Source organism: Pseudophryne corroboree, chromosome 1 (assembly GCF_028390025.1).
Source record: "Pseudophryne corroboree isolate aPseCor3 chromosome 1, aPseCor3.hap2, whole genome shotgun sequence".
NCBI lineage: Eukaryota > Metazoa > Chordata > Amphibia > Anura > Myobatrachidae > Pseudophryne > Pseudophryne corroboree.
In genome coordinates, this window is record NC_086444.1 from 241,454,273 (window position 1) to 241,471,198 (window position 16,926).

The following is a 16,926-nucleotide window of genomic DNA, read 5'->3' on the forward strand; positions in this document are numbered from 1 at the left end:
TACAGGTTGGAATTAGAGACAGATCCACCTCGCCGTTTCCTGAAGTCTGCTTTACCAACGTCCCCCTCCGAAAGGGAGACGGTTTTGGAAGCCATTCACAAGCTGTACTCTCAGCAGGTGATAGTCAAGGTACCTCTTCTACAACAAGGGAAGGGGTATTATTCCACTCTTTTTGTGGTACCGAAGCCGGATGGCTCGGTAAGGCCTATTCTAAATCTGAAGTCCTTGAACCTGTACATAAAGAAGTTCAAGTTCAAGATGGAGTCACTCAGAGCAGTGATAGCGAACCTGGAAGAGGGGGACTTTATGGTATCCTTGGACATCAAGGATGCGTATCTCCACGTTCCAATTTACCCCTCACACCAGGGGTACCTCAGGTTCGTTGTACAAAACTGTCACTATCAGTTTCAGACGCTGCCGTTCGGATTGTCCACGGCACCTCGGATCTTTACAAAGGTAATGGCCGAGATGATGATTCTTCTTCGAAGAAAAGGCATATTAATTATCCCATACTTGGACGATCTCCTAATAAGGGCGAGGTCCAGAGAACAGCTAGAGATGGGATTAGCACTGTCTCAAGAAGTGCTAAAACAGCACGGGTGGATTCTGAATATTCCAAAATCCCAGTTAATGCCGACAACTCGTCTGCTGTTCCTAGGGATGATTCTGGACACGGTTCAGAAAAAGGTTTTTCTCCCGGAGGAAAAAGCCAAGGAGTTATCCGAGCTTGTCAGGAACCTCCTAAAACCAGGAAAGGTGTCTGTACATCAATGCACAAGAGTCCTGGAAAAAATGGTGGCTTCTTACGAAGCAATTCCATTCGGCAGATTCCACGCAAGAATTTTCCAAAGGGATCTGTTGGACAAATGGTCAGGGTCGCATCTTCAGATGCACCTACGGATAACCCTGTCTCCAAGGACAAGGGTGTCTCTTCTGTGGTGGTTGCAGAGTCCTCATCTATTGGAGGGCCGCAGATTCGGCATACAGGATTGGATCCTGGTGACCACGGACGCCAGCCTGAGAGGCTGGGGAGCAGTCACACAAGGAAGAAACTTCCAGGGAGTATGGACGAGCCTGGAAACGTCTCTTCACATAAACATTCTGGAACTAAGAGCAATATACAATGCTCTAAGCCAGGCAGAACCTCTGCTTCAGGGAAAACCGGTGTTGATCCAGTCGGACAACATCACGGCAGTCGCCCATGTGAACAGACAGGGCGGCACAAGAAGCAGGAGTGCAATGGCAGAAGCTGCAAGGATTCTTCGCTGGGCAGAGAATCATGTGATAGCACTGTCAGCAGTGTTCATCCCGGGAGTGGACAACTGGGAAGCAGACTTCCTCAGCAGACACGATCTTCACCCGGGAGAGTGGGGACTTCATCCAGAAGTCTTCCACATGCTGGTAACCCGTTGGGAAAGACCAATGGTGGACATGATGGCGTCTCGCCTCAACAAAAAACTGGACAGGTATTGCGCCAGGTCAAGAGATCCGCAGGCAATAGCTGTGGACGCGCTGGTAACGCCTTGGGTGTACCAGTCGGTGTATGTGTTTCCTCCTCTGCCTCTCATACCAAAAGTATTGAGAATTATACGGCAAAGAGGCGTAAGAACGATACTAGTGGTTCCGGATTGGCCAAGAAGGACTTGGTACCCGGAACTTCAAGAGATGATCACGGAAGATCCGTGGCCTCTACCTCTAAGGAGGGACTTGCTTCAGCAGGGTCCCTGTCTGTTTCAAGACTTACCGCGGCTGCGTTTGACGGCATGGCGGTTGAACGCCGGATCCTAAAGGAAAAAGGCATGCCGGAAGAAGTCATTCCTACTTTGATTAAAGCAAGGAAGGAAGTAACCGTGCAACATTATCACCGAATTTGGCGAAAATATGTTGCGTGGTGCGAAGATCGGAGTGCTCCGACGGAGGAATTTCAACTGGGTCGATTCCTACATTTCCTGCAATCAGGATTGTCTATGGGTCTCAAATTGGGATCTATTAAGGTTCAAATTTCGGCCCTGTCGATTTTCTTTCAAAAAGAATTGGCTTCAGTCCCTGAAGTCCAGACCTTTGTTAAGGGAGTGCTGCATATACAGCCTCCTGTGGTGCCTCCAGTGGCACCGTGGGATCTCAATGTGGTTTTGGACTTTCTAAAATCTCATTGGTTTGAACCACTAAATAAGGTGGATTTGAAATATCTCACTTGGAAAGTGACCATGCTTCTAGCCCTGGCTTCTGCCAGGAGAGTATCAGAATTGGCAGCTTTATCTTACAAAAGCCCATATCTGATTTTCCATTCGGACAGGGCAGAACTGCGGACTCGTCCGCATTTTCTCCCTAAGGTGGTGTCAGCATTTCATCTGAACCAGCCTATTGTAGTGCCTGCGGCTACAAGTGACTTGGAGGACTCCAAGTTACTGGACGTTGTCAGAGCATTAAAAATATATATTGCAAGGACAGCTGGAGTCAGAAAATCTGACTCGTTGTTTATATTGTATGCACCCAACAAGATGGGTGCTCCTGCGTCTAAGCAGACGATTGCTCGTTGGATCTGTAGCACAATCCAACTTGCACATTCTGTGGCAGGCCTGCCACAGCCTAAATCTGTAAAGGCCCACTCCACAAGGAAGGTGGGCTCATCTTGGGCGGCTGCCCGAGGGGTCTCGGCATTACAACTTTGCCGAGCAGCTACGTGGTCAGGGGAGAACACGTTTGTAAAATTTTACAAATTTGATACTCTGGCTAAGGAGGACCTGGAGTTCTCTCATTCGGTGCTGCAGAGTCATCCGCACTCTCCCGCCCGTTTGGGAGCTTTGGTATAATCCCCATGGTCCTTTCAGGAACCCCAGCATCCACTAGGACGATAGAGAAAATAAGATTTTACTTACCGATAAATCTATTTCTCGGAGTCCGTAGTGGATGCTGGGCGCCCATCCCAAGTGCGGATTATCTGCATAAATTGTACATAGTTATTGTTAACTAATTCGGGTTATTGTTGAAGGAAGCCATCTTTCAGAGGCTCCGCTGTTATCATACTGTTAACTGGGTTTAGATCACAGGTTGTACGGTGTGATTGGTGTGGCTGGTATGAGTCTTACCCGGGATTCAAAATCCTCCCTTATTGTGTACGCTCGTCCGGGCACAGTACCTAACTGGAGTCTGGAGGAGGGTCATAGGGGGAGGAGCCAGTGCACACCACCTGATCTGAAAAAGCTTTACTTTTTGTGCCCTGTCTCCTGCGGAGCCGCTATTCCCCATGGTCCTTTCAGGAACCCCAGCATCCACTACGGACTCCGAGAAATAGATTTATCGGTAAGTAAAATCTTATTTTAGGTAATATATTGAAACTGATTGCCAAGAACAATGACACAGATGGCACAAAGAAGGAAATGCTTTATAATTATATTCTCAGTTTGCCAAAACTGCTGTTCGACTTTGTCTATATGAACTCAGAAGCACATAGAATAAAAAAACTATTGCTTTTTGTGTTTTGTTGTCTAGCTGGAGACAACTGCCTGGCAGCTCAACCTCCAGATGGCTCAATCCACCCAAGCAAAGATGAAATCTCCCCAGGCTGTGCTAGAACTTGGAGTTAGCACCGAAGACACAAAGGTAGGAAGACACATCTGCTACTGAGCACTTCCCCTCTCTCCTCTGGGCATCCTGTGAAATAAGGTCTTAGCAGTGCAAAGTAACCACTATGGTTCCTTTTTCTTAGAATGGGTTAATTAAAGGACACAGTATTTGAAGTTTGTGTATTGTATCTGTTGCTAAGCATGACAGTTTTACATTTAAAAGTGAAGTTATAATCCAAAGTACCCCCTGGCATTATTTTAAACCCAAAGTTTGCAGTAAGATAATATAGAGAACAACCCTGTAAATGTGCAATATGGTTTGTGGTCTTAACATGTGTAGTAGGGGTGTTGGCTCATGTTTGGACTAGAAATTACACTTGTATCACCATGGGTCTATTTAAAGAATGTATGCCGTTTAAAAGCTGAAACATGTGATGAACGGGATGTGGTTATGTGACCGGCGGTCAGGAGACCACCGGTCGGAATACCAACGCTGGGATCCCGGCATCTGAAAATCCCGCCGGGCGGCATGCCGACCAACAGGGAATATTCCCACTTCTGGGTGTCCACGACACCCATAGAGTGGGAATAGAAGCTGCAAAGAGCCCACAAGGGGCTTCGCTGCTCTCCCCCCCTGCTGGCCATGTAACAACCAGGATCCCGCCATCGGTATTGTATAGTCAAAGGGGTTACTTCAATAGGAGTGAGTTTACAAAAGCAAGTGTGTATAAGTCTCGCAAACATTGCGTAAATGAGCGCACCTGAGAAATGTGGGATTCAATTAAAAATACCAATTGACAGGACTTGTGGTGAGATTGTGCTACTTTTATACAAAAGGCGACCTGGACAAGTGCAGGAGACAGTGGGGAAACCATCCTGGACCTCAAAAAACTGGCATCTGAGATAGCAGGACCATACAGAAGGCTGTTAGTGGCCATAAGAAAAGTACTGCAGGTTCTTAAAAGTTGTCAAATGCTGATATTGACACGTTATATTATTCATGAAAAATTTATAGCAAGCACGTTTTACATCAAATGAAAGTCTTTCCAGCATTTTGGTGGCCAGAAAACGTCTCTAAAGTGATATATTTTTTTAATATTGTTTTGTAAGAAGTTGGAGAAATGCTTTTTAGCTCCAAAATACAAGTTCTAAAACCATTCCTCCATCAATCAAGTACCTATATATACATGTCCCACATCATTTTATCAATTACACTGGTCAACACAAAAAAACTGATCAGTGACTCTAGTGCAGTTTTAAATTCTGAATTCAAATATGTGATAAGAATGTTTCCATCAGGCATAGTGTGTTTGTGACTGGTGCTTTTTTTTTTTCTTCATATTTTAGTGTTCTTTATGACCTGTAGTGCATGCCACTGACATGAAAGAGACGTCTGAAAATATGAATTTGCTTATAGATAAAATCCAGTATGAAAACTACAAGTGTTATACAGGTTGAGTATCCCATATCCAAAATGCTTGGACCCAGAAGTATTTTGGATATCGGATTTTTCCGTATTTTGGAATAATTGCATACCATAATGAGATAGCATGGCGATGGGACCCAAGTCTAAGCACAGAATGCATTTATGTTTCATATACACCTTATACACACAGCCTGAAGGTAATTTTAATCAATGTTTTTAATAATTTTGTGCATTAAACAAAGTTTGTGTACATGCACAAAAATCATTTATGTTTTATATACACCTTATACACACAGCCTGAAGGTCATTTAATACAATATTTTTAATAACTTTGTGTATTAAACAAAGTTTGTATACATTGAGCCATCAGAAAACAAAGGTTTCACTATCTCAGTCTAACTCAAAAAAAAATCTGTATTTTGGAATATTTCGATATGGGATACTCAACCTTAATATGAAGTGATTTGAAGGTCATTCAACTACATTAGAAAACAATGGCCTGAACGTGAATCTCTTATTCCTGGGCAGAAACATGTGTTACCCCTTTTAGTGGCTCCTGAAAAAGCGTATTTGCTTCCCTACTGTAGGACTGATGAAACAATTTGTAAAAGCAATTGATATACTGTGCTGCATTTATGCATTTGAAATCTACATTTCCAAAGGTAAGTGATGCAAAACTGAAAGAAGTAATTGTTATAGGACCACAAATAAGATCACTAATGAATGTTGACAATTTCGGGAACTGTTAAATCCACTGCAAAAAGCAGCCTGGTTGTCATTCAGAAATTTCTGTTCTTGTTTTCTTGAAAATCATAAAGCAGAAAACTATTGTGATACAGTGAGTGATCTAGTGACTTCATACAAAGCTATGGGATGCAACACTTCTTGGACTCCCACCTAGACTTCTTCCCAGAAAATGTTGTGACTGTCAGTGAATGGGCATGGCCAGTGTTTCCATTAGCAGATTTCTATGATGGAAAAGAGGTAGTAAGGCAAATAGAGTTCCAGTATGCTGGCTGACTGTTGCTCGACCATGAAGAACGACATCCCAAGGGCAAAATATGCCCGAAAATCATCATCTACAACTTTTTAGGTCAGCCAGAATGAGGTGCATATATATCATTTAGCATTTAACATTTTATTAAATTAGTAGTAATGTATGTCACACAAAAAACCTGCCCGATGGAAAAAATCTTACTGCATATTTGAATTCAGCATGAAAAATACATTTAGATTCAGTTTATTTTTGTAGACCAGTGATTAAACTTTTTAGAAAAAATCACCTGAAAACTGACATGTCTTTATTGCTAAATTATGTTCCTTAAACCACTCCAATTGAATGATTATTCACCAGGAGGGGTGTACCACAGGTTCTATGTGTCCTGCCATTTTTACTTTAACATAAGCCCAACCCTTTTACCTGCACAGAGGGATGTGAGTTTGGAATTGAATTGCACAAGCAATTTGCTGTGCAAGTTTACCATAAGAACAGCTTGCAGGACCCAGCTCACACCTAACTGAATTGACCCCTAAGTGTGGCAAAAGTGTTAAAGTCGTCTACTTTGTCATAATTATGTAGTCCAATCCGACCATGTGGTTCCAAAGCACAAAGAGCTACTTATTCCATAAAATAAAACTTAAGTACCGCCAATACAATACGCATGTGAATGGACAATGCTGTCCTAAGCTTCTATACAGAATGCTCTATGACCTTCAGAGTCAGAGCTCACACAATTTATAAACTGGCATTCATGTAGTTCTTGTGGAATAAAGTCATTGGGTACAGTTCTTGTGGAATAAAGTCATTGGATACAGGCAGGAATCTGTGTATACTCAACGTCATATAGGTCAGGAACGTTTGTCTGTGTAGCTGGATATATGTAGTAGATATTTGGTATTTACATAAAACAATGTGTCTTTTTTATGCTGATTTAAACAAGTCTAAACATGAGCATGTAGATGTAGGTGAAAACTACATTTTTTAATGTAAGAACTTTGTATCTATCAAATTTAATAGCCGCATGATGCGATCACTTCCGCAAGACCACCGGAGTCATCCTATTGAGTTAAGGAACAGATTAAGTCCCAACAGTACGTAGCATACTGTGTACGCAAATCACTTTTATCCATATAGTACACAGTGTAAATAGTATTATTACTTTTAGTTGGAAATCCCTTTTTAAATGTACCAATGTTATATACTGTATTTACAAGTCACAAACTTAACCATTGTTAATCTTAATATAACTTTCAACCTATATTAAAACATGCAAATAAGTTGCAGTCGCATGTGACCAAATCAAACTAAGCTATTTGTGACCTGTATTAAAAAATGCCTTCATCCAATTTATCTGACGCTGACAAATGGAAGGTGCAAAGTGAACCCTGTTAGAAGTAAAGGGGTGAGATCTGATCACCTGGGCGTAAATTATGGGCAGGAAAAGGCAGTGTGCAATCTAAAGCAGGAGATTTCCCTTTTAAATGCTCTCATTCTTCCCTTATACCTCATTTAAATAATGTTGTCCTGCTAAATGGAATCTTGTTTCTCCCTTCGGATGGGATAAACATTTGCTTTATAAACCGCAATCTTGACTGACTAATCCATGCACTTCTATGAAGTCAAAGTAGAGCATTTGGAATACTGTTTCATGTGTGCATTTTGTAAATTACCCTTAATGTGTACAAGTTTCATTTAAAGAGTCTAATTCCCGGGATTGACTTGCACCTGTTAATTTCATGCAATGGAGGCATCATTTAGTATATTTATGCGAATACAGTTCAGTGATTTCATGACCGCCGGGATATTAACTACTTCCCCTTATGACAGCATACTGGCCTGGTTTTTACATAGTCTAACACAGTGCAGTTTAACTCCTTTGCTCAGTTGTCCAATTGACTTAATATCCTAACATTAAGACTAGAGCTGTTTAATCACACCATGTATAACTTAACTGTTAAGCCTACAGTTGAACTAACAGTGTGCTAACATTGGAGAACAGGCAAAAACCATTTTCACCCTCTACAGTTTGACACTGAGTCACTTTATCTCATTATCTTGGACAATGTAAATAGGTTGTTTTAAACTTTAAATTTTTGTATTTCCTTACCTTTTACTTAAGATTTATAAATCACAGTGTATCACTATTTTCTCTGACGTCCTAGTGGATGCTGGGAACTCCGTAAGGACCATGGGGAATAGACGGGCTCCGCAGGAGACTGGGCACTCTAAAAGAAAGATTAGGTACTATCTGGTGTGCACTGGCTCCTCCCTCTATGCCCCTCCTCCTGACCTCAGTTAGAATATGTGCCCGGCAAGAGCTGGGTGCTCCTAGTGGGCTCTCCTGAGCTTGCTAGAAAGAAAGTATTTGTTAGGTTTTTTATTTTCAGTGAGATCTGCTGGCAACAGACTCACTGCTACGTGAGACTGAGGGGAGAGAAGCAAACCTACCTGCGTGCAGCTAGCTTGTGCTTCTTAGGCTACTGGACACCATTAGCTCCAGAGGGTTCGAACACAGGGCCTGACCTCGATCGTCCGTTCCCGGAGCCGCGCCGCCGCCCCCCTTGCAGAGCCAGAAGACAGAAGAAGGAGATGAAATCGGCGGCAGAAGACTCCGGTCTTCATTAAGGTAGCGCACAGCACTGCAGCTGTGCACCATTGCTCCCACAGCACACCACACACTCCGGTCACTGTTGGGTGCAGGGCGCTGGGGGGGGCGCCCTGGGCAGCAATTATATTACCTTTTGGCTAAATATACACATAATACAGTCAGTTAACTGTATATGTGTAAAAACCCCCGCCATTAAGTTAAAGAAAACGCGGGACAGAAGCCCGCCGCTGAGGGGGCGGGGCCTTCTTCCTCAGCACACCAGCGCCATTTTCCCTTCACAGCTCCGCTGGAAGCATGCTCCCCAGGCTCTCCCCTGCAGTATCCTGGTACAAGACGGGTTAAAAAGAGGGGGGGGGCACATAAATTTAGGCGCAAATCGATACAAACAAGCAGCTATTGGGAAAATCACTTATTAACAGTGTAAATCCCCGTGTTATATAGCGCTGTGGTGTGTGCTGGCATACTCTCTCTCTGTCTCCCCAAAGGACTTTGTGGTCCTGTCCTCAGTCTGAGCATTCCCTGTGTGTGTGCGGTGTGTCGGTACGGCTGTGTCGACATGTTTGATGAGGAGGGTTACGTGGAGCAGGGGCAGATACATGTGATGTCGCCCCCGACGGGGCCGACACCTGATTGGATGGATATGTGGAAGGTCTTAACCGACAGTGTCAACTCCTTACATAAAAGGTTTGATGACGCAGCAGCCTTGGGACAGCCGGGGTCTCAGCCCGCGCCTGCCCAGGCGACTCAGAAGCCGTCAGGGGCTCATAAACGCCCGCTAGCTCTGATGGTAGACACAGATGTCGACACGGAGTCTGACTCCAGTGTAGATGAGGATGAGACAAATGTACAGTCTACAAAAGCCATCCGATGCATGATTACTGCAATGAAAGATGTATTGCACATTTCTGATATTAACCCGGTTACCACCAAAAGGGGTATTATGTTTGGGGAGAAAAAGCAGCCAGTGACTTTTCCCCCATCTGATGAATTAAATGATTTGTGTGAAGAAGCGTGGAGTTACCCTGATTAGTGATTTCTTAGAGGTTACTGATGACGTACCCTTTCCCGCCAACGGATAGGTTACGTTGGGAAACATCCCCTAGGGTGGACAAGGCGCTAACACACTTATCTAAAAGGGTGGCACTGCCGTCTCAGGATACGGCCGCCCTAAAGGATCCTGCGGATAGAAAGCAGGAAGCTATCCTGAAGTCTGTGTATACACACTCTGGTACTCTACTGAGACCTGCTATTGCTTCAGCCTGGATGTGTAGTGCTGCAGCAGCATGGACTGATACCCTGTCAGACAACATTGATTCCCTCGACAGTGATACTATTTTGCTAACCATCGAACATATAAAAGACGTCGTCTTATATATGCGGGATGCACAGAGGGACATTTGCCTGCTGGCATCTAGAATTAATGCAATGTCCATTTCTGCCAGGAGAGTATTATGGACTCGGCAGTGGACAGGTGATGCTGATTCTAAAAAACACATGGAGGTTTTGCCTTATAAGGGTGAGGAACTATTTGGGGACGGTCTCTCGGACCTCGTATCCACAGCAACTGCTGGGAAGTCGACTTTTTTGCCTCAGGTTCCCTCACAGCCTAAGAAAGCACCGTATTATCAAATGCAGTCCTTTCGGCCTCAGAAAGGCAAGCAGGTCAGAGGAGCATCCTTTCTGGCCAGAGGCAAGGGTAGAGGAAAGAAGCTGCACCAGGCGGCCAGTTCCCAGGAACAAAAATCCTCCCCTGCTTCCACTAAGTCCACCGCATGACGTTGGGGCTCCACAGGCGAAGCCAGGTGCGGTGGGGGCACGTCTCCGAAACTTCAGCAACCAGTGGGTTCGCTCACAAGTGGATCTATGGGCTGTACAAATTGTATCTCAGGGATACAAGCTGGAGTTCGAGGCGACTCCCCCTCGCCGTTACCTCAAATCAGCCTTGCCAGCTGCTCCCAGGGAAAGGGAGGTAATACTGGCGGCAATTCACAAGCTGTACCTCCAGCAGGTGATAATCAAGGTCCCCCTCCTTCAACAGGGCAGGGGTTACTATTCCACAATGTTTGTGGTACCGAAACCGGACGGTTCGGTGAGACTCATCCTGAATTTAAAATCCTTGAACACTTATATAAAGAAGTTCAAGTTCAAAAGGGAATCGCTCAGGGCGGTTATTGCAAGCCTGGAAGAGGGGGATTTTATGGTGTCGCTAGACATCAAGGATGCTTACTTGCATGTCCCCATTTTCCCACCTCACCAGGAGTACCTCAGGTTTGTGGTACAGAACTGTCATTACCAATTCCAGACGTTGCCGTTTGGTCTCTCCACGGCTCCGAGAATATTTACCAAGGTAATGGCCGAAATGATGATACTCCTTCGAAGAAAGGGAGTTATAATTATCCCGTACTTGGACGATCTCCTCATAAAGGCGAGGTCCAAAGAGCAGTTGTTGGTCAGTGTATCACTCTCTCAGGAACTGTTGCAACAGCACGGCTGGATTCTGAATATCCCAAAGTCGCAGCTGATCCCTACGACGCGTCTGCTTTTCCTGGGAATGATTCTGGACACAGAACAGAAGAAGGTGTTTCTCCCGGAGGAGAAGGCCGAGGAATTGTCATCTCTGGTCAGGGACCTCCTGAAACCAAAACAGGTGTCGGTGCATCACTGCACGCGAGTCCTGGGAAAGATGGTGGCTTCTTACGAAGCAATTCCCTTCGGCAGGTTCCATGCAAGGATCTTTCAGTGGGATCTGTTGGACAAATGGTCCGGATCGCATCTTCAGATGCATCGGTTGATCACCCTGTCCCCATGGGCCAGGTTGTCTCTGCTGTGGTGGCTGCAGAGTGCTCATCTTCTCGAGGGACGCAGGTTCGGCATACAGGACTGGATCCTGGTGACCACGGATGCAAGCCTCCGAGGATGGGGGGCAGTCACTCAGGGAAAAAACTTCCAAGGACAGTGGTCAAGTCTTGAGACCTCTCTACACATAAATATATTGGAACTAAGGGCCATCTACAACGCCCTGAGTCAAGCAGAGCCCCTGCTTCAAGACCAATCTGTACTGATTCAGTCAGGCAACATCACGGCGGTCGCCCATGTAAACCGCCAGGGCGGCACAAGAAGCAGGATGGCAATGGCAGAAGCCACAAGGATTCTTCGATGGGCGGAGAATCACGTGCTAGCACTGTCAGCAGTGTTCATTCCGGGAGTGGACAACTGGGAAGCAGACTTCCTCAGCAGGCACGACCTCCACCCGGGAGAGTGGGGACTTCATCAAGAAGTCTTCACACAGATTGTAAATCGTTGGGAACTGCCACAGGTGGACATGATGGCGTCCCGCCTCAACAAAAAGCTAAAAAAATATTGCGCCAGGTCACGGGACCCTCAGGCGATAGCTGTGGACGCACTAGTGACACCGTGGGTGTACCAGTCGGTTTATGTGTTCCCTCCTCTTTTTCTCATACCCAAGGTACTGAGGATAGTAAGAAAGAGAGAAGTAAGAACTATACTCATCGTTCTGGATTGGCCAAGAAGAACTTGGTACCCAGAACTACAAGAAATGATCTCAGAGGACCCATGGCCTCTGCCTCTCAGACAGGACCTGTTACAGCAGGGGCCCTGTCTGTTCCAAGACTTACCGCGGCTGCGTTTGACGGCATGGCGGTTGAACGCCGGATCCTAGCGGAAAAGGGCATTCCGGATGAAGTTATTCCTACGCTGATGCTAGGAAAGACGTGACAGCAAAACATTATCACCGTATATGGCGAAAATATGTTGCTTGGTGTGAGGACAGGATGGCCCCTACAGAGGAATTCCAGCTGGGTCGATTCCTGCACTACCTACAGTCAGGAGTGACTATGGGCCTAAAATTGGGATCCATAAAGGTCCAGATTTCGGCCCTATCTATTTTCTTTCAAAAAGAACTGGCTTCACTGCCTGAAGTTCAGACGTTTGTTAAGGGAGTGCGGCATATTCAGCCCCCTTTTGTGCCTCCAGTGGCACCTTGGGATCTTAATGTTGTGTTGGATTTCCTGAAATCACACTGGTTTGAGCCACTTAAGACCGTGGAGCTAAAGTATCTCACGTGGAAGGTGGTCATGCTGTTGGCCTTGGCTTCAGCTAGGCGTGTGTCAGAATTGGCGGCTTTGTCATATAAAAGCCCTTATCTGATCTTCCATATAGACAGGGCAGAATTGAGGACTCGTCCCCAATTTCTCCCAAAGGTGGTATCAGCGTTTCATTTGAACCAACCTATTGTGGTGCCTGCGGCTACTCGGGACTTGGAGGCTTCCAAGTTGCTGGACGTAGTCAGGGCTTTGAAAATCTATGTAGCCAGGACGGCTGGAGTCAGGAAAACTGACTCGCTGTTTATCCTGCATGCACCCAACAAACTGGGTGCTTTGGCTTCAAAGCAAACTATTGCGCGCTGGATCTGTAACACGATTCAGCAAGCTCATTCTGCGGCAGGGTTACCGCATCCTAAATCAGTAAAAGCCCATTCCACAAGGAAGGTGGGCTCTTCTTGGGCGGCTGCCCGAGGGGTCTCGGCTTTAAAGCTTTGCCGAGTTGCTACTTGGTCGGGTTCAAACACATTTGCTAAGTTCTACAAGTTTGATATTCTGGCTGAGGAGGACCTAGCCTTTGCTCATTCGGTGCTGCAGAGTCATCCGCACTCTCCCGCCCGTTTGGGAGCTTTGGTATAATCCCCATGGTCCTTACGGAGTTCCCAGCATCCACTAGGACGTCAGAGAAAATAAGAATTTACTCACCGGTAATTCTATTTCTCGTAGTCCGTAGTGGATGCTGGGCGCCCGTCCCAAGTGCGGACTCTCTGCAATACATGTATATAGTTATTGCTTAACTTAAGGGTTATTGTTATGAGCCATCTGTTACTGAGGCTCAGTTGTTGTTCATACTGTTAACTGGGTATGGTTCTCACAAGTTGTACAGTGTGATTGGTGTGGCTGGTATGAGTCTTATCCTGGATTCCAAATCCTTTCCTTGTTGTGTCAGCTCTTCCGGGCACAGTTTCTTTAACTGAGGTCTGGAGGAGGGGCATAGAGGGAGGAGCCAGTGCACACCAGATAGTACCTAATCTTTCTTTTAGAGTGCCCAGTCTCCTGCGGAGCCCGTCTATTCCCCATGATCCTTACGGAGTTCCCAGCATCCACTACGGACTACGAGAAATAGAATTACCGGTGAGTAAATTCTTATTTTTTTTTATTCACATCACTATGGTATCATCTCTAACGCTATAACATCCTTCACTCTCGCTGCATGTCATCCACTTGTGCAAAATTGCTTCCCCAGTAATCCACCACCTCTTATTAACACTCATGAACTTTTTTCTTATCTGTAAATATTGATGGTAACATCCTCAACCTGCCACAATAAACATTCATGCGAATCCTAGAAATATTATATCTATCTTTCTGCGACTTTTAGCTGCTGATATATCACCATATTCAGGCCCCACCCACATGCCCCATACACATGCAGCTGATTCACAACAGTTTAGAAATTCAATTAATATCATCATGTGTCTTCCATCACCCTCTAAATCACTTAAATGTGCCTTATGGAATGCACACTCTGTTTGTAATTAATTAATCCATGACCTCTTTATTTCAAGAAACCTCAACCTTCTGACACTCCTCCTCCTGCAGCCCTTATACACTTCACCCATACTGCCAGGCCTGAAAACTGTAAAGAAGGTGGGGTTGGACTATTACTGTCCTAATATTGCACATTTGCAGTTCTTTCACAGGCTCCATCACTCATGCTCACATCTTTTGAAGTGCATTCTAGCAGGATTTTCTCCCTGGCTCCTTTATTTTTTATACTCTGTTATCCCAACCATAATTATGGTTGTTTTCAACATCCCTATCCCGCCCCGATGCCATTGCACTTCCAGAGTAGCTCCCGATCAGCACAGCTTTAGCGTGCTGGCCAGGAGCTACTCGTCGCTCCCCGGTCCACATCGGCTGCGTGTGACGTCATGCAGCCGCTGCGGCCCGCCCCTCCGTTCGGCCACGTCTGCGTTGGCCGGACCGCGCCCACGAAATGGCGGCCAAACACCGCCATTCTGCCCCCCCCCCCCCGCCCAGCGACCACCTCTGCCTGCCACTGCGGAGCCGGCACATGCGCAGTTCTGACCCGATCGCACCGCTGCGACAAACTGCAGCGTCCGTTCGGGTCAGAGTGACCCCATGAGTCCTCAACTCATCAGCATGACTACTCCCTCCAAGCTACTTGTGAGACTTGCCTACATTCACCACAAACACGTTATTTGCTCACACAAGTTCTACACTCATACATCCCACTAACCTCAGGCCAACACTGCTGTGTGACTGGATCATACAGCCCACCAAGACTCTCTGAAATCTGTCTGGTACGATATGCTATATGTGGCACTTATTATTGTGCGTCAATGATTATTTTCCTATAGATTGCAAGCTTGCGAGTAGGGCCCTCTTACCTCTATGTCTGTCTGTTATTACCCAGTCTTGTTTTATTAATGTTTGTTTCCAATTGTAAAGCACAACAGTATATGCTGACGCTATATAAGTAACTGTTAAATAAGTGTAACTAGTGATCTGCTTGTAGAGACTTTATTCTACATGATATCACTAATTTCTAATAAATGTATAGTCTACATTCTCTTGATTATCGTTTCAGCCAACCAAAGCATTTCCTCCATAGTATGTACAGTAGAATACATTTGTGCATTTTTCATCTATGGTACGATCTCCTGTTCTTCATGATGTACTGTAATATGCATCGGTTCTGAACATGCAAGCATTTGTCTTAGTGACTGGCACCAATATACTTGAAGCGGTTATCTGAGTGTTAATATCTGTTATTAATGTAGTTAAACATACTGTATGATAAGGGGGGGGGGGGGGGGGGGCTTCAGTTCCCGATATTGACGCAATGTTCAATTCCAGAACAGCACATTGCATCCTGTCAGCATTGCAAGTTTTCCCTCACCTTCCAATGAATTGCACGCAAAAACCTGCAATGTTGGCACTACCATAAGTGCCTGATATATGTGCAGCTACTGTAGGTATTGTATCAAACTGAATTTTCACTATGGGGAGCTATACTGTTGCTCATCTATCCTTCCTATGTTGTTGGAAATTGTCCATACAGTTGCTTCTACTCTTATTCCCTTTGCAGTCAGCAGGTTTTACAGAATTGCTTAAGAATTTATAAAGTATGCAACAAAAACAAAATGCAGAGTATGTTTTTCAGTTTCCTCAAGTAATCTATTTATGAAGATTATCTCAATTGTTCAAGTGTTCAGTCCCAGTGCTATCTACAGAATATACACCTAAGTTAATAATACAAGGGTCTGTTTACTAGTTCACTGTTTTTCCCCCTCAAGTTATGAATGTTTATTGCTCCCTTGACAAGTTCAGGTTAAATCTTTGTATAGTGCAGTCTCTTCACAGAAACACAAGTAAAAGACTTAGAACCACCTGTGGACATTTTAAATGTCTCAGATTGTAATGAATATACCTGTGTCCCAGCAAGGAGATATTGAAAACATGCACTCTTAAGGTGCATACACACGGTGAGATTCGGGCTAACCCCGATTATCACTATGCGATAGGGGCTAGGTCAGCATCGCAAGCACATAATGACTGTGTTTGCGATACGGACTATGTGCGATTTTGGCTAAGTGTCAATATTGACTATCTTTTCTATGAGATAGTCAAAATTGACTTGCCTACACAGTCTATCTAGGCTTGCGATGCCGACCACGCGGGACCGCGCATCGGCATTTCATCGGGATCGCAAGGTGACTTTCACCTTGCGATCGGCACTTACTTTCTTACCATATTGACTATATAGTCAAAATCGTAAGAAAATATCTCCCCATGTGTACACACCATTAAGCTAGCCACATATTTAAATGATTATCTTTCCCAACCAGCCAACTCCATGGCTGGTTGGAATGAAAATCTGGTATAAGGGAGTAAACAACAAGACCATAAACTGGTTTAGTTTTCTGAAATATTCTTACCTGTGTCTGGCTCACGGCGTCTGTATTTTGACAGCCAGAATCCTGACCGGATCCCATTATATACAGGGTGGTCTATAAGTGTGGAAACACACTTAAAGAAAAATGGAAATGAGTAAGGAACTATTAATCCAGTGTCTACACACATGATATGGGAGTTGGGGAAAACTTTTTAGGGTATCTTGAAGTCGGCCATTTTGGATGCAACTCTAATGTTTTAATTGGGAATATAGTAATGTGACATCAAACAAATGCAAAATTTCATAAGAAAAACAATGGCGTTCTTCATTTTAACGTATCTGT

General features: G+C 44.9%; 1 protein-coding gene across 7 annotated transcripts in view; it reads left to right on the top strand.

Moving 5' to 3' along the window:
* The window catches only part of COMMD10 (COMM domain containing 10), a 788,131-nt gene that overhangs the window by 208,766 nt on the left and 562,439 nt on the right, over window positions 1–16,926 (top strand). For 6 of the 7 annotated variants that reach the window (XM_063964166.1, XM_063964165.1, XM_063964169.1 and 3 more), the window contains exon 5: window positions 3,493–3,603. In XM_063964166.1, the coding sequence (XP_063820236.1) occupies window positions 3,493–3,603 (111 nt within the window). Of the gene's footprint in view, window positions 1–3,492; window positions 3,604–4,913; window positions 4,941–16,926 lie in introns of those variants that run through there. The other variant, XM_063964170.1, reaches the window with a different exon arrangement.